This window comes from Toxotes jaculatrix, chromosome 7, assembly GCF_017976425.1.
Source record: "Toxotes jaculatrix isolate fToxJac2 chromosome 7, fToxJac2.pri, whole genome shotgun sequence".
Classification (NCBI taxonomy): Eukaryota; Metazoa; Chordata; class Actinopteri; family Toxotidae; genus Toxotes; species Toxotes jaculatrix.
Genome location: NC_054400.1, coordinates 17,589,423 through 17,608,292, shown reverse-complemented (window position 1 = coordinate 17,608,292; position 18,870 = coordinate 17,589,423). Strand labels below are relative to the sequence as shown.

At 40.7% G+C, this 18,870-nt stretch overlaps 1 protein-coding gene across 4 annotated transcripts in view; it reads left to right on the top strand.

Annotated features, from left to right (window-relative positions):
• The first annotated feature begins 2,761 nt into the window (after positions 1-2,761).
• mctp1a (multiple C2 domains, transmembrane 1a) overlaps positions 2,762-18,870 on the top strand; it is a 132,880-nt gene continuing 116,771 nt past the window's right edge. For all 4 annotated transcript variants that reach the window (XM_041042480.1, XM_041042479.1, XM_041042482.1 and 1 more), the window contains exon 1: positions 2,762-3,580. In XM_041042480.1, the coding sequence (XP_040898414.1) occupies positions 3,044-3,580 (537 nt within the window). In that variant the 5' untranslated portion in view covers positions 2,762-3,043. The remainder of the gene's footprint in view (positions 3,581-18,870) is intronic.

Sequence of the window (18,870 nt, the reverse complement as noted above, 5' to 3'; positions counted from 1 at the left end):
ATCTGCTGACCTGAGAGTGTGAACTTTAGTTTTACTTAAACTCTGAGAAATGTGAGTAACAGCTCAGTGAGTGGCTAATCACTGAGAAAATTTTAAAAAACAAAACAAAAAAACAAAACAGCTTACACACACAAAAAACGAAAACCAAACATTTTTCAGTGCACTGGTGACTTTAGTCGTTTCTTAGGGTCGGATTTCATTTGGTTTCATGACATCTCATGTATTTGACACTTCATTTCACTGGAATTAACCAAATCTTGATAGAAAATCTTGATATTTGATTTACTCAGGGTCTGGTGCATGTGTCTCTTCAGTACAACAATTGAGCCCTTCTCGAATGGTCTTTGATTTCTGATAATATTAAAGCAATATTATGCTCCTGTTTTACTTTAAAATGACAAATTAATATTCTCTTAATTTTTGCCTGTCTCTTAATTTTTTTCTGCATGAAAGCATATTGCACGTACGTTTCGGGACTTGACTCTCTGGCCATGTTGTATATACTGTACATATATAATCAACCCTCACCCACCTGTCCCGAGCACCCAGCGTGCGAACATCCTATAAATTATCACTGACGGCCGCAGAGGCCGCTGTTGCTGCTGCTCAGCTAAAGTTACATATAGTGTTACTTTAAACTAGAGGAGCCTTAAATGCATCTGAATGGGGTTAATTACTGTACAGATTACAAATACATATCACCAGCATTTGATTGAAAATCTGTTCTTTCCTGCTGCACAAGGATTATAGATGTTTTTATGTGCGGTACAGGTAAAAGCCATTGGTTTGAATCTTAGACTCGCTGGTGTTTCAAGGTAAAAAAGCAAATTCAAGACTCTAAAAGAAATTCTATAGCTGTTTCAGAAAATCACTTAAGCTTTAAATCACTTCAGTCTAACTGCTCTTTGGCCAGTACTGAGAGGAACTGTGCTGGCACCATGTTTGGCTCTGGCGTCTGAGACTGGGAAACAGAGTATTTGATTATCTGAACTGCAGACACAATGGGAATATTGGCCAAATTATTAAAGGCATTATGTTCTGTTGCTTCACTGCACACAATATAATACAAAACTATTTTTATTGTGGTCTCATAGACATAGCCTACATTATCACATAGTGTGAAGCTGCTCTTGCAGTGGCACTGCATTATATGCAACTGTGGTCAGTGATAGAATTTATTTCTGAGTGTCAGTGTTTGGCTGTTTGAAGGTGTGTGCGTGCACAGTCACACACACTGCGGATTACTCTCTTATCAACAGGACCAGCATCATTAAAGGTAAAGGCCTGCTCAGTGCAGACTCATCAGTTATCCACATCGGCCCAGTAGAAAAGCCGATGGCAGCTGAAAGGAACTGTCTGGCTCATATGCTCACATCTCCATCCACTTAACTGAAAGAGGGGTTCAGGGCGGTTCACTGTGTTGCTGCCAGTGCCCTGCTGGTTGTAATTAAATTGTTTTATTTTGTGGGATGGATGAGATATCACACAAAGTGATCTCAAGCTAAAACAAAATTGGTTATTGGTTACTCATCCTGTGTTTGATAGACATTCAGATTACTCATAGATGTTTTTATATATATCAAAAAAAAAAAAAGTTGCACAAGTTACAGAAGCTGCCTTTCATGGACGTCAGTGTTCTTGTAAATCATCACATACCACTGAAAGCTGATCAGTATGTTCTCATTGTTAGAGGGTCGAGGCCAGGGGCACACAACAGAGGGCATTATCAGAGCCACTGACACCTTCATCATCACTCCTACAAGTGATGCCAAGGTCATATCAGCGTCTCACATGAATAAACGTCCATGCAAACTGCATGCGAGGCCTTGAACCCTCACTCCTCTGTAATTGTGTAGTGGCATGATGTCCATCCAATCATATCATTCCTTCCCCTTTGTAATTTACTTGCTCAAAGTAAAATTTCATCAGGCCTATTTGCAGAGAAAAGGTCATGCTGTAACCTCTTGTCTGTGTGTGCCACAGAGAGTTAGACGAAGAGAGGTGTTCACTCTTGTAATTATTGTCTCTATGTGTTTGTTTATGTGAATGCGGGTACACTGTTAACCAGGGGGACGGAACAGGCCAGCACTGAAGCAAGGGCCAGAGGGGAAGATCTAATGAGTTATTATACACATCGCAGCAGCACAGCAACTAAAAGGAGATGAGGCTGCTTAGCTCTGCCTGCTCGTTGCTGCATGTGGGTGATAACGTTCACTGAGGCTTGATCTATTTGATGGAAAGGACATTTCCACACATGACCACGGTGCACACATATCCATGTGATGCAAAAGACAAGAAGTCTCCAAAACCTCTAAGGTTTCAAGCTCACTGTCAGCTCTAGCTTTACCAAGGTCAGTGTTTGAAAGAGTGAATCTAGAGGCAGTAAAACACCATGCATGAACAACACATATCAGTCTATAAAGAGTTCCACTCAGATGATAGATAACCCACTAATGTAATATAAACATCTCCACGAGGCAGTGTGAGGCAGTGTGGGGCCGTGTTATGCAATCACCAGCATACAGATTATCCAGTCAAGTGACAGGGTTGGCCAGAGGGAGGCGCGGTGCACTCTTCGTCCTTCATTTGAAAAGAGCAATTAATGAGGAAGTTTGCCTAAACCCTGGTTAAGCACAGTGGACAGAGCCGGAGCGCAAGGACCGGAACAGCCAAGCGGAGCATTTACTAAGCTTTCCTTTTGTTTGTTGTTTTTTTTTTTAAGGAAATCTTCCGGAAGTCACCGCATGTGCACCAACTTCACCACAGTGATGAGATAAATCTTCTATAGATCAGGCTATTGCTTGCCGTCTAACAAGCGTGCTGCACAGCGTGTGACATAAATTTTACAGTGTTGCCTGCATAGGCATTCTACAAGGTTCCTTGAAAGACTAACACCCCCCTTTTCATCATCACACTGTGCGTCTCCTTCTTGGCGCTCTAAACTGATCATCAGTGGAAGTACTCCCGAGCCGCAGCAGCCCAACTGTGACATCCTTCCACAGTACGGAGCGTGCTCAGGCTGGCCGGCTGCTGCACAGGCACCATGGAGCAAAAATCACCTAAGGATGAGAGCACCGCCAAGGGACAAGAGGCTCTGTCCTACCAGCGGAGGATGTGGAAGAATTTTCAGGAGAAAACCAAGCCATGGCTCAGTCCTAAACTGGGCTCGGAGCGTCGCGGTGCCGGGGGCGCGGAGGGCAGCAAAAAGGAATCGGGGCTATGGATGTTCAAGAGGAAAAAGAAACAGTTGGACCGGGTGTTTTCGTCGTCTCAGCCGAACCTGTGCTGTTCTACGCCGGTGCCTTTTGAAGGAGACAAGAAGTCCATTGGAAGCGACGCGGTCCCGGGCACCAGCACGGACGGACAGCCCCTGCTACAGACCCTTGGCGCAGCTTCTGGGGCCACGGGGAGCAAGCCAGAGCTGACGGCGCACGGAAGCCCCAAACTCCCCGTATCTCAGCTGATCACGTACCAGCAGAAGAGCTCCTCTCTCGGCTCAGCGTGCTTCGAGAAACTGGTAGTAGACCCGGCCGCGGTGGTGGGAGAGGAAGAGCAGCTGCGTAAAAACGCAAGTGATTCTGTGAGTAAAGACACATGTGGTAAAAAAAAAAACACTCATCTGATAAAGCATCCGTTACTACCAAGGATTACTATTGCAGATATTAAAATTCATAAGGACGGGCTACATGGCCCTGGAAATGAAATGAAGGGAAACAAGTTTCATGATGATGGAGCTGCGATGTGCTCAATGCTTGTCACGTCAAGCGCTCATCGATTTATCAGTCCACTGCTTTCTTTACTCATGTCCTGTAGCTTGTGGGGCTGCATGGGCCACATGACTGCAACCAGTGCAAATGCGGGCCTGTGTGATCATCACTAACAACAAGCTACTTGGTTTGATATCATGTTACCATCACAGCTACCCCTGCTACATAGCTTGACTGAGTAAGGTTATTTTCTTTAAATGAAAATCAGTTTTTAACACATGCTCTGATGTTATTAACAGCCTCATTTTGTATGCTCACACCCCTTTCTTCCCAGAATGGGGATTGTCCCCTAGCTTCACAGTCCATCTGTCACAGTGTCCTTGCCTGTAGACTGAGGCCACAACAGGCCCATTTATGCTCAAGGGTTCTTCATGTCTTTCCTTTCCATGAAAAGTGGCCCAGTAGGCAAATGGATATCAGGCACACCACCAGCAGTGTTGTGGAGACTGATGACTGGTGTATTCCCACATTACTCAACGTGCTGAGTCAGGGTGCCCCAGGAGAACCTGTTTCAAAGGGATATGGCAGCTAGAGCGAGTAGGATTGTGAAGGCTATAGCCACAAAAATGACAACCAGTACAATCCAAAAGTTCAAAAAGAAAACATGAATTTTTAAGTCTCGGTCAAATCACATGGAGATTGTTGTCTGATGAGAGTAACAACTGAGTGAAAAGTCTTTAAGGTGATGCCTGGACCCATGCCTTATGCCCTGATGGTAATTCTATACACTACAGTATGTCATGTAATTTCAGACAGACTGTCCTGATATATAACAGTACCGCCAATAATGAAAAATACTGAAGAAACAATATCATGCTTGAAATCCCAGAAGTGCATTCTCTTTCAGTGGCAGCAGTTATTACAAAGCTTTTCATCTCACCACTCTTGAAGTGTTCCAGATCTGCTCCTGAGCATCATCCAGATTGCTGTCTAAAAGTGATTTAGCATACAAGAACACCTCTCCCCGCTGAAGCTGGGGCCAAAGATCTATTATCCATTAAATCTCTATGTGAAGTGCAGTGCACTCAGCTCAAATTGTAAAAGAAAGCAAATATTTATGACTTCATTGAAACTGATCTTGCAGATTCATCACAGCACTTACCAGGTCAGTTACATAATACCAACAGATCACACTTTGCCAAATAAAGTTTTAGCATTCATCGTCAGCCATTAGTTACCTACTGTTGTTGCCATGTTTATCCAAGCATCTGTTGTTCATTTGTTGGATTTTCCACATGCCTGTAAAGAAGAGAGCAGTGGTAAACACTGCTTACAGTGACAGCATCATCCTTAATAGAGTCATTTGTTATAAGCTTGGCTGTATGTATGTATAATCACAGATGTAAGATATATAGTATGGTCTACATCTATTATGTAATAAGGTTAGAGGAAGAAGAAACGAGGAAAAAAGGGCATGAGGTAAGGAGTAATGAGAGGAAATAAATGTGATAAAGACAGATCAGGCAGGGTTAGAGGTAATGAAAGGTGATAAGGTGATGAGATCAGAGTAAATGAGGTAAGAAGAAAGATGAGGTGAACTGTGATAAAAGAAGATGAAGATGAGAGACAAAAGAAGTGAAGAGAGATCGAGATGAGAAAAGATGAGATGAGATTACATGTACTTTATTTGTACTTGAGGGAAATTATTATTTGGGAATATATTTTTATTCCCTAATATATTATTATAAGTATTATAATCTAGCCAAAATGCATATGCTTGCATGCATATCTTTCATTTTTGTGCGTGCACTTGCACTGCATATATTTGCGTGTACATATTGGTGATACACTTATGTGCTGCTTAAACACTTTCTTTACCCAACAAGGATTAGAAGCCAAAGTCTTCCCACAAACCCAGCATTAAGTGAGTGGATACAACTTCTCATTACTAAAATGAGAGCATAAAGCTCCGAGCCACAATTTCATAAATTTAACAAGAATAAATGGAACACAACCACCAAAAAGCCATTTTGACAGTTTGATTTGAAAATTGAGCGATGGAAGGGATTAATGCCAAGTTCTGGAAGTCATTACATTATTGACTCAATGGAGTAAAAAAGTAAGCATATTTAAGTTTTGCTGCTTGCAATGCAGGGCAATGAAGCAGTACACAGAGTCTTAATATATATATTTTTAAAAGCCAGTTTTCACTTTCAGAGAAGTTAATATGGGTCCTGCATTTATTGTGTTCTCTCTCATTCTGTCTCTTTATTTTTAACATTTCCCATTTTGTAGGATTTATACCTTCTTAGTCTCTGCTTCTGTTCCTAGGCTAATAGGTTTTATTGGATCTGCGGAGGTTTCAGTACGTTTTTCAAACATGCGTGTGTGTTCTGAAACAAAGTCGGCCATTATAATCAAGTCTGGTGTCACCTCTGTTACCTTTACTAAATGTGCACAGTAGAACATCACAATGTTCCATCAGATTGTCTCCAGTGATTGTACCAGTTGAGCAAAACATTCTCGATTTCACACTCTTCCCTCCCTCTCTGGGGTGGTTAGCTCTCTAACCTTCAATCTCGGGCAGAGTTGTCCTTCTGTCATTACCTGATTGACCTACTAGAAGCTCAGTATCATGTAGAACATTACTTTAAATTACCATAATATTGGCTGGGGATAGGCATATTTCTGATGTAGATACTTAACTCTGCCCTGATCTTGCAAAGACAGGTTCTGAATTCCAATGGGTTAATGAATATGCATTCCTACTATCTAGAACCTCATGTTAACTAGGAGAGCTATTTAAATGACTGGTAAATAACTTTTCCCAAAAAATGCTTTTGGGCCGGGTTAAGACTTCTCCATGGCCTGATTTTAGTAAACTACATGCAGCTGTTCTTAAATGTATGTCTTGCCACAGCATGTTTGGCATGATAAAGATTTTTATTCCTCATTCGGATTCCCTCTGGCTGTTTTTGTTCCTATTACAAATCAAATGAGTTTGGCCACATGAACTAAATATATTACTTTAGCCTTTAAAACACAGGCTATCCTCAGCTTCACTTACTTATAAACATACAGTTTGCTTTTATGGTAGAAAGACCTAAAATAAAAAGGATGTAAATATTTTTCAAATTTAAGTGGATAGCCAAGAGTCAAAGTGGTAATCGAGGCTATTCAGTATTTTTTTTTGAAACATTTAAATGAATGAGTGAATGAATGATGAAATGAATGGGCTAATAGGAAGTGGCTGGAAATAGAGCCAACGTCATATCTTTGCGCAGAAATTTCGTGTGCTCCAGAATTTGGAAATCAGGAAGTAGATGCAAAACCCGCAGCTAAATTACTTAGCTTAATGAACTACTTGTAAAAAAAAAAAGAACCCATTAGAAAGTAAGCGCTTTTTTTTGTGATTTAGTCCACACACCACCTGTTTGGCGGCGGCCAGATACTAATGTTATCGCACCAATAAAGTGAAGTAGTTCAAGGACGCTAACACTTTCGTGGAGCGCACTGCGCGTGCATCAGCTGCCCTCCCCAGCCCGTACTACATTCAAACATGGCCCGACTTTCGGTGCCTCTCCTGCCTTGTCAGAAAGTTTGACACACGTATGAACATGTTTATCGTCAAACATCGACGTGCCACGTTTCACACGGCGTGAAGGTCCGGTTTGAGACCGCTAATGAGACTCCTGAGATGGCCCAACACATACTATTGAGTGGTGAGTAAAGCTTTGGCGTCATGCTTAGCAGAAAACCATGTGCTTTTGTTGTTCATGTACTTTCGTCATTTGTACTCTGCATTCATGTCCACTGGCATTTTTCCCTATTTCTTATGTCGCTGTCCATGGTATTGAATTGAGGAAGTGAATATTTGGAAAAGCCTGTGTGTTAGGCACCAGACTAGTAAGCTACTTAAATGAACAGTCAGATTGGTTGTATCACTGTCTCCATGATTAACCATAGAAGTAAACCAAATGTTTGTTGATACTACTTTTCCTTTGAATGTGGTGTGTCTTCACATTTCTTTTAATAAAAAAAAAAAGAAATATTTCATTTAAACAAAAGTGGCTGTTTGAGGGGGAAAAAATCACCAGTTCTCAGTCGTGCCTCACTGCTCTGCCATCCTTGTACTCAGCTCATATGGAGTACTTTAAAATATTTAACACATATGAACCAGGGAAGTAGGTTTTTGTGTCACAGAGACTTTACCCTCACAGCCTTATACTAAATATATCCAATGTAAAAGATGCGTGGGGGGTATTTCCATTCATGTAATTGTCTCACGGACAAGGTGAATGGTAGTGTTTGGAGACAGTACAGTTGTTTTTGGATGAATGTGGCCTGGAAAAGTGCATCATCCTTTTAAACCTCTGAGGTAATATATTGCTTTGTAAGTCTTTATCTACTGTACTGTCTGGATACATATTGGGTCAGCAATCCTTCATATATTTAGTCATTTCAGAATCATGATTTGTGTTTTGTCAATTCCTTATTTGAACAGTTTTATCAAGGTTTTTGAGTTGTGTGACAAAGCGAGTCATTTCATCTTTCTTACCCACTCCTTTCATCCTGTCCACCTGCTATAGCTTCACTGAGTTTCAGTAGATGTTTTCTGAGAATAATCTTAAAAATGCCAGACATGTGGTCCACTTGATCAAGCAGTTTATTTTACTGAAGGGATATCAGAACCACAAAAGGCGGCTTACAGCTCTCAGCACATATTGCGATTCAGATACTGTAGTTTTGGGATGATTTTAGCTATTGACCTCTTTTGATAATTCAGTGACTGTGAAATGAGGCATGTTTGGATGCCATGTAGGAAAGATTGTCTAATTTTTCAATGTTGTCCGAGTTGTGTTGTGAGAGCGACATCATGGCCATTTGGGAACAGCCTTTGGCCTCGTTCTGGAAGTGTCCTGATGACAGCTTAAATTAGGATTCATTACAGGCCAGGGAGCGGGCATCGGTTGCAGCAGACGCTGACAGGCACATGATTGATGCTGACCTCGATGAGAACTAGGAGGGGAAAAATTCACACTGGCGAAAGTATGACTGACACCATTTGGGGATGTTGATGGATTTTAGCTCTCACTTGGTTATGAAGTGTCTTTTACTGCCTGCCGTCTGCTTCCCACACATCTGAGTGCACCTGTTTCGCTGCCATGGACATCTGTGAATGACCCTTGATGGACAGTTCATGTGGTCCTACCTGTGGACAAGTGCAGTTGTGGGCAGCAAATTTAGATTTAATTTTAGTTTAAGGAGGTGGTGTGATGGCTCAGTAATTTACAGTTTTTACTAAAGACCCAGAAGCTGAGAATGATGTCCGGTCCCTTTGCTGCAGCTTTGTCTGTGTTCACAAGGGCTGTCAGCATTTGAGGACATTCAGCGTGGGTGCACTGACAACTTTTTGAGTGCCCATATGAATGAAATTTAGTGTCATCTGTTAGCCATGTGAGGAACTAGTGACCTGATAGCACAGGGTGACCTTGTTTTTTGTTTTTTGTATCCCAGAAAGAGATCAAAGTACAAGTAATACAGTATTTTTTTTCCAGTTTTGAATAATTTAATCTCTGTTTTGTGCCTGTGGACATTTTCATATCCTATTAGATTCTTTCCATATTTACCTTTTCGAAAAGATGTTTTTATTTTTCATCATTTATTCAGATTACTGGAGGAATTTGAGTGATTCTTGACTCAAATGCTCTGTTTCAACTCCTTGTTTGTCTCAAAACTGTTATCCTCTAAATGAATTCTTAGACATTACTCAAGAGCCGTACGAGCTGAAAGTGGAGAAGCAAAAATAAGAAACAGGCAGTTACAAATAAAAACTCTCAAAGTTTTGAAAGCTTTTTAATTTGAAAGCTGTTGTTAGTTTAACAAAAAAAAAAAAAGACATTCACTTAAAGACAAAAGAACTAGAAATGCTGCAAATCATCACTTTTTACAGGCTGGAGTCAGATTTTGATTATTATTGTTGATAATTAATTTTACTTTTAAGTCTTTCAGCACCAAATGCAACAGTCAGTTTAACTATCACTGGATCACAAAAGCAACTTTATACTTGATTATGGTTACGCTCTTCTCTCCCAGTCAGTACACCTTGTCTGAAGTGTTCCTATAGCAAGGTCACAAATCTTTCTCAGTCCTTGTCCTCAGTGATCCAAAAAAAACTGTCTCCTTTTCCTTCCTTCCATCACTCATCATTGTGTCCTTGAAGTATAACCTTACCTGTATTATCTCCATCTTACATTTCCCCTGCTCTTATCCCAGCCGTAGTCTCTCTGATAGTGACACTCTAACAAGAGCTTTCTGAGGACAAATCCAGAGTATTGCCCGGCCTTTCAGAAGAACAGTCTGTGTGCAGTAAGATGGGAGCTCTGCACTGTGACATTGTGTTACCCTCTGGCGTTGTTCTCTCCAGTCTCAGCCAGTCCCATCGCACAGCCTCATGGACACACACGCTCAAGCACATACACTTGCAACTAACGTATACATAATGATGCACACCCATATACTCACTAATCTGAGGCCCGAGTGTTATAGTAAACAAGGTCGACCATGACAGTGTAGACTGGTAAATGACTCATGAGTGCCACCGTGCCTTCCTGAATGGCAGCTACGCACAGACAGAAAAATAGTGATCGATGTGGCTCAGGTATTACTCTCAGAAACAACTCCCTCCTCCTCTCTCCCTCTGTACAGCAGCATGCAGTGATCAAGCATTCACAATATATATCTTGACAAAGGCCAAAGGCAGTGGCAGACATGATTGTCAGTCAGAGTAATGAGAGAGCAGATAGAGATGGGTCAGCATTTAAATCAATAGATGGAGCCAGGGAATTAGCTTTCTAACTCTTAATGCTGCCCTCCTACGTAGATTAATCATGACTGAGTCGAGTCAGACCTGAGCGGTGGCTCAGCGTAGGAGGGGTGTGTGTGTGTATGTGTAGAGAGGGTGGTCAAATTACTGATGACATCCATCAATAGCCTGCTATGTGATATTTTGTTGAATATCGGGAAGCAGTGTTTGTGTTATTTGAGTGAACGGATAAGTTGAGTGACGGTGTAATTTTCTTTTTTTAACAGCCCAAACAATAACACCAAGCAACTGAGCTGTGACAGCTTTTATAAGTGCATCGGATGCACAAGATGAAAGCCAGAACAAACCCGGGCAGACAGAGACGGACAGACAGATAGACAGACAACAATAAAATGGCACAGGTGGGCTGTGGTCATTCTTTCCAGACAAAACAACACGTGGTGACCAAAGGCTGTGTGGGATGTTTTTCCTACTCCTCATGCTAATCAAACGTAGATCATTTGCAACTCAATGTGTTAGACCCCACTTCCTCAGTGGTGAGTGAATATTGAATATTTGCAAATGAGCTTCGCTGTAGCATAGATGAAGCTGTCCCAGTTGTCACTGAGTCAGAAGTGTCACTGTGGCCCTTTAGGATCGCTATGGGAGCTTGGCTGGGAGGTAGATGTAATGCATATTAAGAGGCCACGTGTGCCTCTCATCCCAGTTCTAAGTGTGTTTCTAATCTACCTACCTCTAATCTACCTGTTGTTAAACATGAATGTGGTCCACGGTATCAAAAAAAAAAAGCACTAGAGAATTTTAAATGAGCTGATTTACTTATTGTCATCCTGGTACCTCATTTGAGTTTCACATCAGCATATTTAACACACATATACAAAACTCTAAATATCCCAACAATGGACTCTGTTCTGTATTGTTTCTAGAAATGTGGTATGCCAATTTTTTGCGCTCCTTGTTGCTGATATTGTGGCCGATTAATGGAAGAGACGCCTGGAAGAGACATGACGCCTGATGTGACCTTTATTCTGTTTCCAAGATTTATTTTGTCAGAACTGCTGTCATATTTTTTTTTTTACCACCAAGAGCACCTAGAGTTTTTTATGTTGATGGTATTTTTTGGCAAAATTGTGCAAGGATATGAACTACTTTCTCGATAACTCAAGTTGTAAACATTTCATATATTATTTCACATATAAACGTAGAACCAGGACAGCTGAGTGTTTTTATAGCCCCGTTGTGCCAAACTGAAACATGTGACTGAAAAAGCATTCAAGCTAATCAGGCAAAAATTATTTTAAAGACATATAATTTGTGTGCTCCTGCTTAGCACAACGGTATCTTTCATTTTGTAAAAGAGTTTAGTAAGTCTGAGGCTTTTGAACTCAAGGCAGCCTCTTTATGGGGTTTCCTGGGAAGTCATTGTAATCGTGTGAAAAGCCACTGTATTGATCCAGAGCAGCAGAGACGAAGGAGATGAAGGAGAGTTGTTGATACTGGGGTAGAGTGTGAGTTGGGGATGTATTTGCAAGGGAGAGTCATTTATTCAAACACCCACCTAACATGTTTTCCATTGGACTTCTTTTCAGCGATGTCTGCCCAGTATTCAGTGTGCATGGTAGTTATGGAGGAAAGTGGACCTGAGGTGTAATAGGACTGATTTAGAGTCGAACCTTATCTGCCAATTTTCACTGCAGTTCCATTTGCTGGGTAAAATTGGCCAGTAGAAACCTACCGGTACAAATGAGAACCTCAGGGTCTGGCTGTACCAGTTTATGTTTTGTAGGATTTTTCTTTCATCAAGAATTTACTTTCGGGTGTGAGATGAGAAGTGCCAAACAATAGATTATTTATTTTGATTTCTTTTCTTTCTGTCTTGTTTTTTCCCTGAATGTGCAAAGTGTGCAATCTGTGGCTCAGAGGTTAAATCAGGGAATGGGGTGATTAAGGTTTAAGACTTAGTGCGTCATCTCATATCTTTTGCTACTAAGTCGCTTCACCCTTTTGTAAGTGCAAGTCTTTTGTAAGTCTTCATGTCAGTGTTTCTGTGTGTCTGGGTTTTGTTTGGTCTTCGGACAGACTTACTAGATTAAGTAGAGTTTATGTCAAAGCCTGTCTGAATCCACAGTGGAGTTCAGTTTGCTCAAGGCAAATGTAAATGCCCTTTTAACCTGACATTCGGGGCCAAGCCATACCTGAGGTGCTTGGTCTACTAATTTTATAGATTATACTTTGGCAAAAATAGTACACTTCGTATTGATTCACATTTGCATTTTCAGCATCGAATGGATGCCAGGAGCAACTTATAATGAGTAAAACAGTGGATTAAGGGGAGATTCCAGTATCACCAACATGTCATGCAACTAATAGTGTTGGGTGCAAAGGCCAAAGTCAGACAAATTTTCAGATTATTAATGTAACAAAATAATTGAATGCAATGATTTTTGTTTTAACTTCAGATAAGAACACAGGAAAATATGGTAGAACAGGACAGGGCAATGTCACTATAAGACCAAATGAACTAGAGTTGGTGGACTAACCCCATCCCCCTCCTGTTATTATTAACATCAAACTTGCAGGTCCATCATAGCAGATAAAACAATGTGGCAAATTCACTTCTTACAGAGGCGATAAAAGAGATTCAGGCTAACTTAGCTCAAACCCCTATTAGATTATCTTCTTGTTGGCTCGCCATCTCAACATGGAGCAGACAGACAGCCCGCAGACATGACTGCCGCGGCTGCTGTCCTTAAAACATTGGTGTGGAAGGATGCACCTCATCATGGCTGAGCAGAGGGAATTTTTCACATGAAGGCCTGGTTTGTTTATTTAAAGCATGCTGCGTGTCGGATGTTATGTAAATGACAGTGGTGACAGACAGCGAGAAAGCTTGCTGATCCGTACGGTTGTTCATGAAGCACGTTCAGTGACACCGCCTTTACTGATTGATAATGCATGACCTTTTTTTTTTTTAACATATCTTCCTTTGCTGTTGCATTTACGTTTTTGTCAGCCAGTGTCACGTGAATCATGACTTGGCCCTCTAAAGACATTTGCTGTTTTCTCTCTGTGGGAAGTTTTTTTTTTTTTTTTTTTTATCCAGCTCTTTCATTGCTAATGCTAAAGAGATGATCCACGCATAATCTTTTTACTCACAGCCATGGCTTTAGAGTTGACCTTTAGAGTTGGCTATGATATGAAAATTGGGAATAAACTCAGTTGCTGACGAGCTTTTTTTTTCTTTTTTAATAAACTGCAGAAGCACTTGTAAAGTGAGAAAACCTACTCAGAAACAGCAATGGCACAACTTTGCATACTGCAGTTCATTTTTTCCCCCTCCATGTCTATATAATTTTTATTTTATGGTCTTTCTGAATTTAGTGTGCTATATAAATTACAGCTTAAAGCCTTAATTCAGGCATTTTGAGTCAAAATTGCCATTCAGTCTCTCAAATTCAGCAGTTCATAAACATTGTTTCAGTGGGTGTCTCTGTGAAGCGGACATTTTTGCGGGGGTCTGGGTTTATTCAGGGTTTGACTAAGAAGCAGCATCATTTTGGCACATGACCATCACACTGGCAAAGTGTTACTCACAGCAGAAAAAATAACAGACAGCAACATCACTTCAGTATTTCTGCGCTTACGTTCTGGGACGCTGTCTCTGTCTGCAGACTGAGGATCAGCTGAAGGTTAGCTCAGCCTGTTGGAAGGGAGACTGACTGCATGAAATCAGTGTCTGTCATGCTTGAGAGAGAAAAGTCGAGGTTTGCATCAAGGGGATCTTCACTGGCACTGCTATCAGTGCTGCTGAAGTTAGCAAGTGCTTGGAAGGGGCTTAGTGCCACCTACTGGTTGCAAAGCTGATGTGGATGTCTGGAGAGAAGAGAGAGGAGACAGGATATGTTAGAGAGGCTTTTGGCTGCGTAGATGGATGTGATGCCTAGCCCTCCATTAATATCAAACCATGGCCACTTTGCACTCTCTGCGCTGCTCTCTGCACACTCTGCAATTTCTCTCTATGATTAAAAGCTACTTTAACATCAGCTTTAAAAAAGTTATTGTTATTGGACGTCATTCATACATAAATCATAGTCTTGCTGCATAGGTGAGGTTAAGTGATTCAGATGAATATAAATGTATGACTGTGGTCGGTCCTAACCTCATCTCAGTATTTTGTTAATCAAAGTAGCTTCAGGAGGGTCAGGAGTTATGTAAGTTACACCTTCTGTAGGTGTGTGGGTGTGTGCATGTGGGATTGCAAGAAATAGTAAATGTGTGTTTTTTTTGTGAGCCAGTTACATTTTATTTTTATTTTTTCTCTGTTTAATTTGTGTTTAAACAATAAACTATGCTAGCTTCTCATACTGTCTATGCCTAATTTCTGTAGTTCATCCTTTTGTCGTCAGCAAGTAGCTGCTTAAACAGGTGAAACAGCAACATAACTTACCTCTCATGTACATTCAAATAGTGATTTTTAACATGACTTTCATCATGGAGAGAGATATGAAAGAGTTGCACAGTCAGAAGAGGCTGTTTCCAGTTTATTTTGTTTGAAATTGAAATCCTCAGTGTGTGTGTGTATGTTCACATGGTTCCTGCCTACATGCAGATTGTGTTTGTGTGTACAGTTGTTGGTTACACAGAAGGATTTGTGCATCATTGCAAAAGTAAGTGAGTGTTCTCATTCACACCAGAGTCCAGTCTCAGTGTGGTGCTAGGCTTAATCCCATATCTTGGACTGTATCTTGAGTACTATAACAGGCTCAGGCACCTTCACTGCTGCAGTTTCTCACCACTATAAAGAGCTTGTGTAATTATCAGCTTGCCGATTGTGGTTTCTTTTTGTTCTCAGAGCCTCCGCTAGAAAATCATTCATCTGAAGAAGTCATTTGAACTAACACTTATTTTGTTGAAGTTGGTTGAATTCACGTCACGTGCAGGTTAAATGATTTCAGTTGTTTCCTCTAGGCATGAATGTATCACTAAATATTCTTGAATCACGTGATATTTTAAGGAATCTGACTTATTCACTTGTGTTTTAGACTGATTAAACCTGGAAGTCTGAAAGCTCTGGCACGACTCCCTAATTAAATGAAAAAATCTAATTTGAAAAAATGAAATTTTGTTTTCCTGATAGATGAAAGTTAATATAGGTGTCCGGAAAACTTTGGTCTGTATCTCTGCCTCACAGTTTTTAGGAACACAGCAGGGATGGAGATGCTGATAAGAGGTAATCTGGGAAAAGGCACATTTGTACGGTGCATAGAAGGTTACCAAAGAGCTCCGGTGTCGTTTTCCACCAGTGACCAACTCATAAATCGCACTGATCCACACTGCAGCACCAACATGCTGCAGAGAGGAATCTGTTATAGCTGGAAACTGCACTGGTTATGCACAAAGTTTTATTTACTGATTATAACATTTTCTGTAATACTCAGTTTTGTGTATGCTAAGAATGTTTTGTTGAGCTGAGCCTGTCAGTCCTCTTCTTCTAATTGCACCCACATATAAGATGATTGAGGCTTAATAAGGTCACTGAAATATGTCTTAATTTTGTCTAGTCCTCTTCTGTTTTTCTTCATTTGTTTCTTTGGTGCAGGAGATGCTGCCACTTCCTGTTTTTCACTTTTCTGTTGGTCAGCTGTCTTTGCTTTGTTAGGGTTTTCTCTCATTTCCTGTTTGTCCAGCCATTCCTTCCACTGCCTCTCCATCATCAAAGCTGCCCCCTCTTCATCTTCTTCTTCCTCCTTAGCGTTCTTCTGGTATTCCTCCGTCTTCCTCAGCCAGCTCGATGCCATCCTGGGCTCTTGGTCCAGCTTGGTGTGATGCAGGAATCTTTCTCTTGTTTCTTCCACCACCAGCTCTGTCAGCTGCTCCTGAAGCTCAGTCATCATCTGCTCCCTCAGAGCGTCATTTATGAGAAGGAGTTCTGAACGCAGGTCTGCCATTCGCTTCTCCACCTGTTTATTCACCATCCTGTTGATCCAGACGATGCAGAACCTCCTGTCCTTTGCTGCCTGCTGTCTCCTCCTGATCAGTCATTAAGACAAAAGGCATTCAAGAGAAAAAGATTGAACTGATGAACTTTCCAGTAATGATACGTTTGCAGTGTTTGCAGAATTTCATTTGAATTAAATAAATACGTATTAAAAAGTAGATAGCAAAGCAGAGCAATTCAACTCAAAAACATGTGTAGCCCTTGCTATACAAAAAAATGTACGTGTGTAAGAATTGTACCTGAAGGGAGAGAAACTGAGATGTTTCTTTCTACCGGATTTGTCCATCAGGATATCTTCTTGTCCCTAGTTTTGCTTGGAAAAACGAACACTGAATGTTTTTCAGTTGTTAGGTGATACTCAGACGATACTGGACGTGATAATCAGACAGTGACACGAGTGACACAGACTTTTTTTTGGCATTTAGGTAAAGACAATGAAGGATGTCCAGTGTTGCATGTCCATTGTTCACCTATGTCATAGAACAGATACACTTTTTTAAAAATGACTCTGAGATGTACGCTTGAGATCTGCTTCACATAGGGACCCCCCTCATTTTTTGTTTCTTCAGTGATTGATCAAGGCTCCCACTGTATCAATAAGCTTTCTGATTTCACGATAGGCAGATTCCCCCTGTCTGCTTCAGTGAGTGGGAGACTAGAATCAATGAATCAATAAAGAAAAACAACACATTATTTGTCTTGTGCACTCCCCATGCAGTCTAGTATTATAACCATGTTTTGGTCTTTAAGCAAGAGCCAGTTTTATAATATTGTGTAGCAGGATGCACCTGCTGCACAATATTAGCAGAAAATGTTTGACAGCCACGTTTATCAAGTAAACATTTACAGGTACTCTTCCATTCATAGACAGATACTGTAGGTTAGGCCTTAGGTAGATGACTACCATCAATTAAAATGGTTAATTTAATCAGTTTCTAGTGGGCTCAGGTGTTATTGGATGTCACTGTATAATATTTCACTGAACTGTTGAATAATATAAAAAAGAAAATTTTTTCATCAGGTTATATTATCCAAAATGGACTCACCTCAGTTATGAGCAATTAGAACTTCTCCTTTCTTCTTCTTTCTAGTTTTTGTAGTGCACCAGTTATATTTGTTTTTCTTTTGTGTACATTTGAAGTTTATAGAATTTTACTTCTCCATCACTGTGTTGCCACGTAACGTCCCAGTGCACTCTGTGATTCCGATTAATTCAAATAATAACATATAAAAAATAGGTATTTATTTAAAATAAATTCAGTAAAACAATAAAGAAAAGTGCAGTCTCCAAAAACATACTCTACAGTCATTATATCAGTTACAACACGAGTGTCTAGCTTCTGTCCTAATTCTCATCAGAGGCCTGTCTGCCACTCTGTGTTGTGCTGGGGTCTCCACCCCCCAACAGGTGGCTGCTATTTCTAAGCCATGCTTGTGACCACAGGCCGTTGGTCTCAAAAAGGCTTACCATGTCACGGCATTACTTTTCATTTCACTTCATTTCATTTCATTTTTTGCTGCCTGTCACTTTCACTCTGGCTCTATTTGTATGCCTGCCTCTTTTCTTTGTGTCATCTGTCAGTGTCTGTCTTGTGGCCATCTTTCAATATTTCTCCTCATTCTCCAGCTCAAGGGCAAATAGCAGAGATGCTGAGGCGTGCTGTTGACTTGTAAAGCTCTAAACTAAGAAGCGTGAGAATGTTTGTACTCCTGTTCGTCCTGGCAGGCTCCACAAATGTGTTAATTCATTGGTCTGACGTTAGTGTGCTGTGACCTCTGAAGCTGTGAGCTTAGGAAAGGATTCCCATTCCCAGTGCTGTGCGCATCTGCTGTTGACACACCAGCTGACACTTTGGGACACAAATATTGCCCATTAACTCTCTGTCCCTCTCAGTTGACTGTATTACATTGCTGTGAGTGACATTGGACTGTTCGCGCTCTGTTTCATCCATGAGCTCCACGGAATCAGGGGTGAGTTTCATATCACTTTGCTGTAACTGTGATATATATAATAAAGCTAGTTAAAGGCATTATCACTATTTACTGAATATAATACTCAACTTTTCTTTTGTTCAGCGTATTGTTTTACTGTTACTTTATATCTGCACTGTGAACTGATCCTGTAATCAGTTTTGATTAATAACGTCTTAACTGGAACAAAATGTACACCTGTGAGAGACGACTCCGATTGTATTCATCCAACTTTCTGTTGGATCAAAGTTTGTAACTGAGTTTAATTCACTCTTTGTTTCAGCACATTTGATAGAAAATCATTGCCAGTTACACAACCAAGAGCCTTCTAAATTAGTATGAAGTTTCTTTGGATGTCATATATTTGT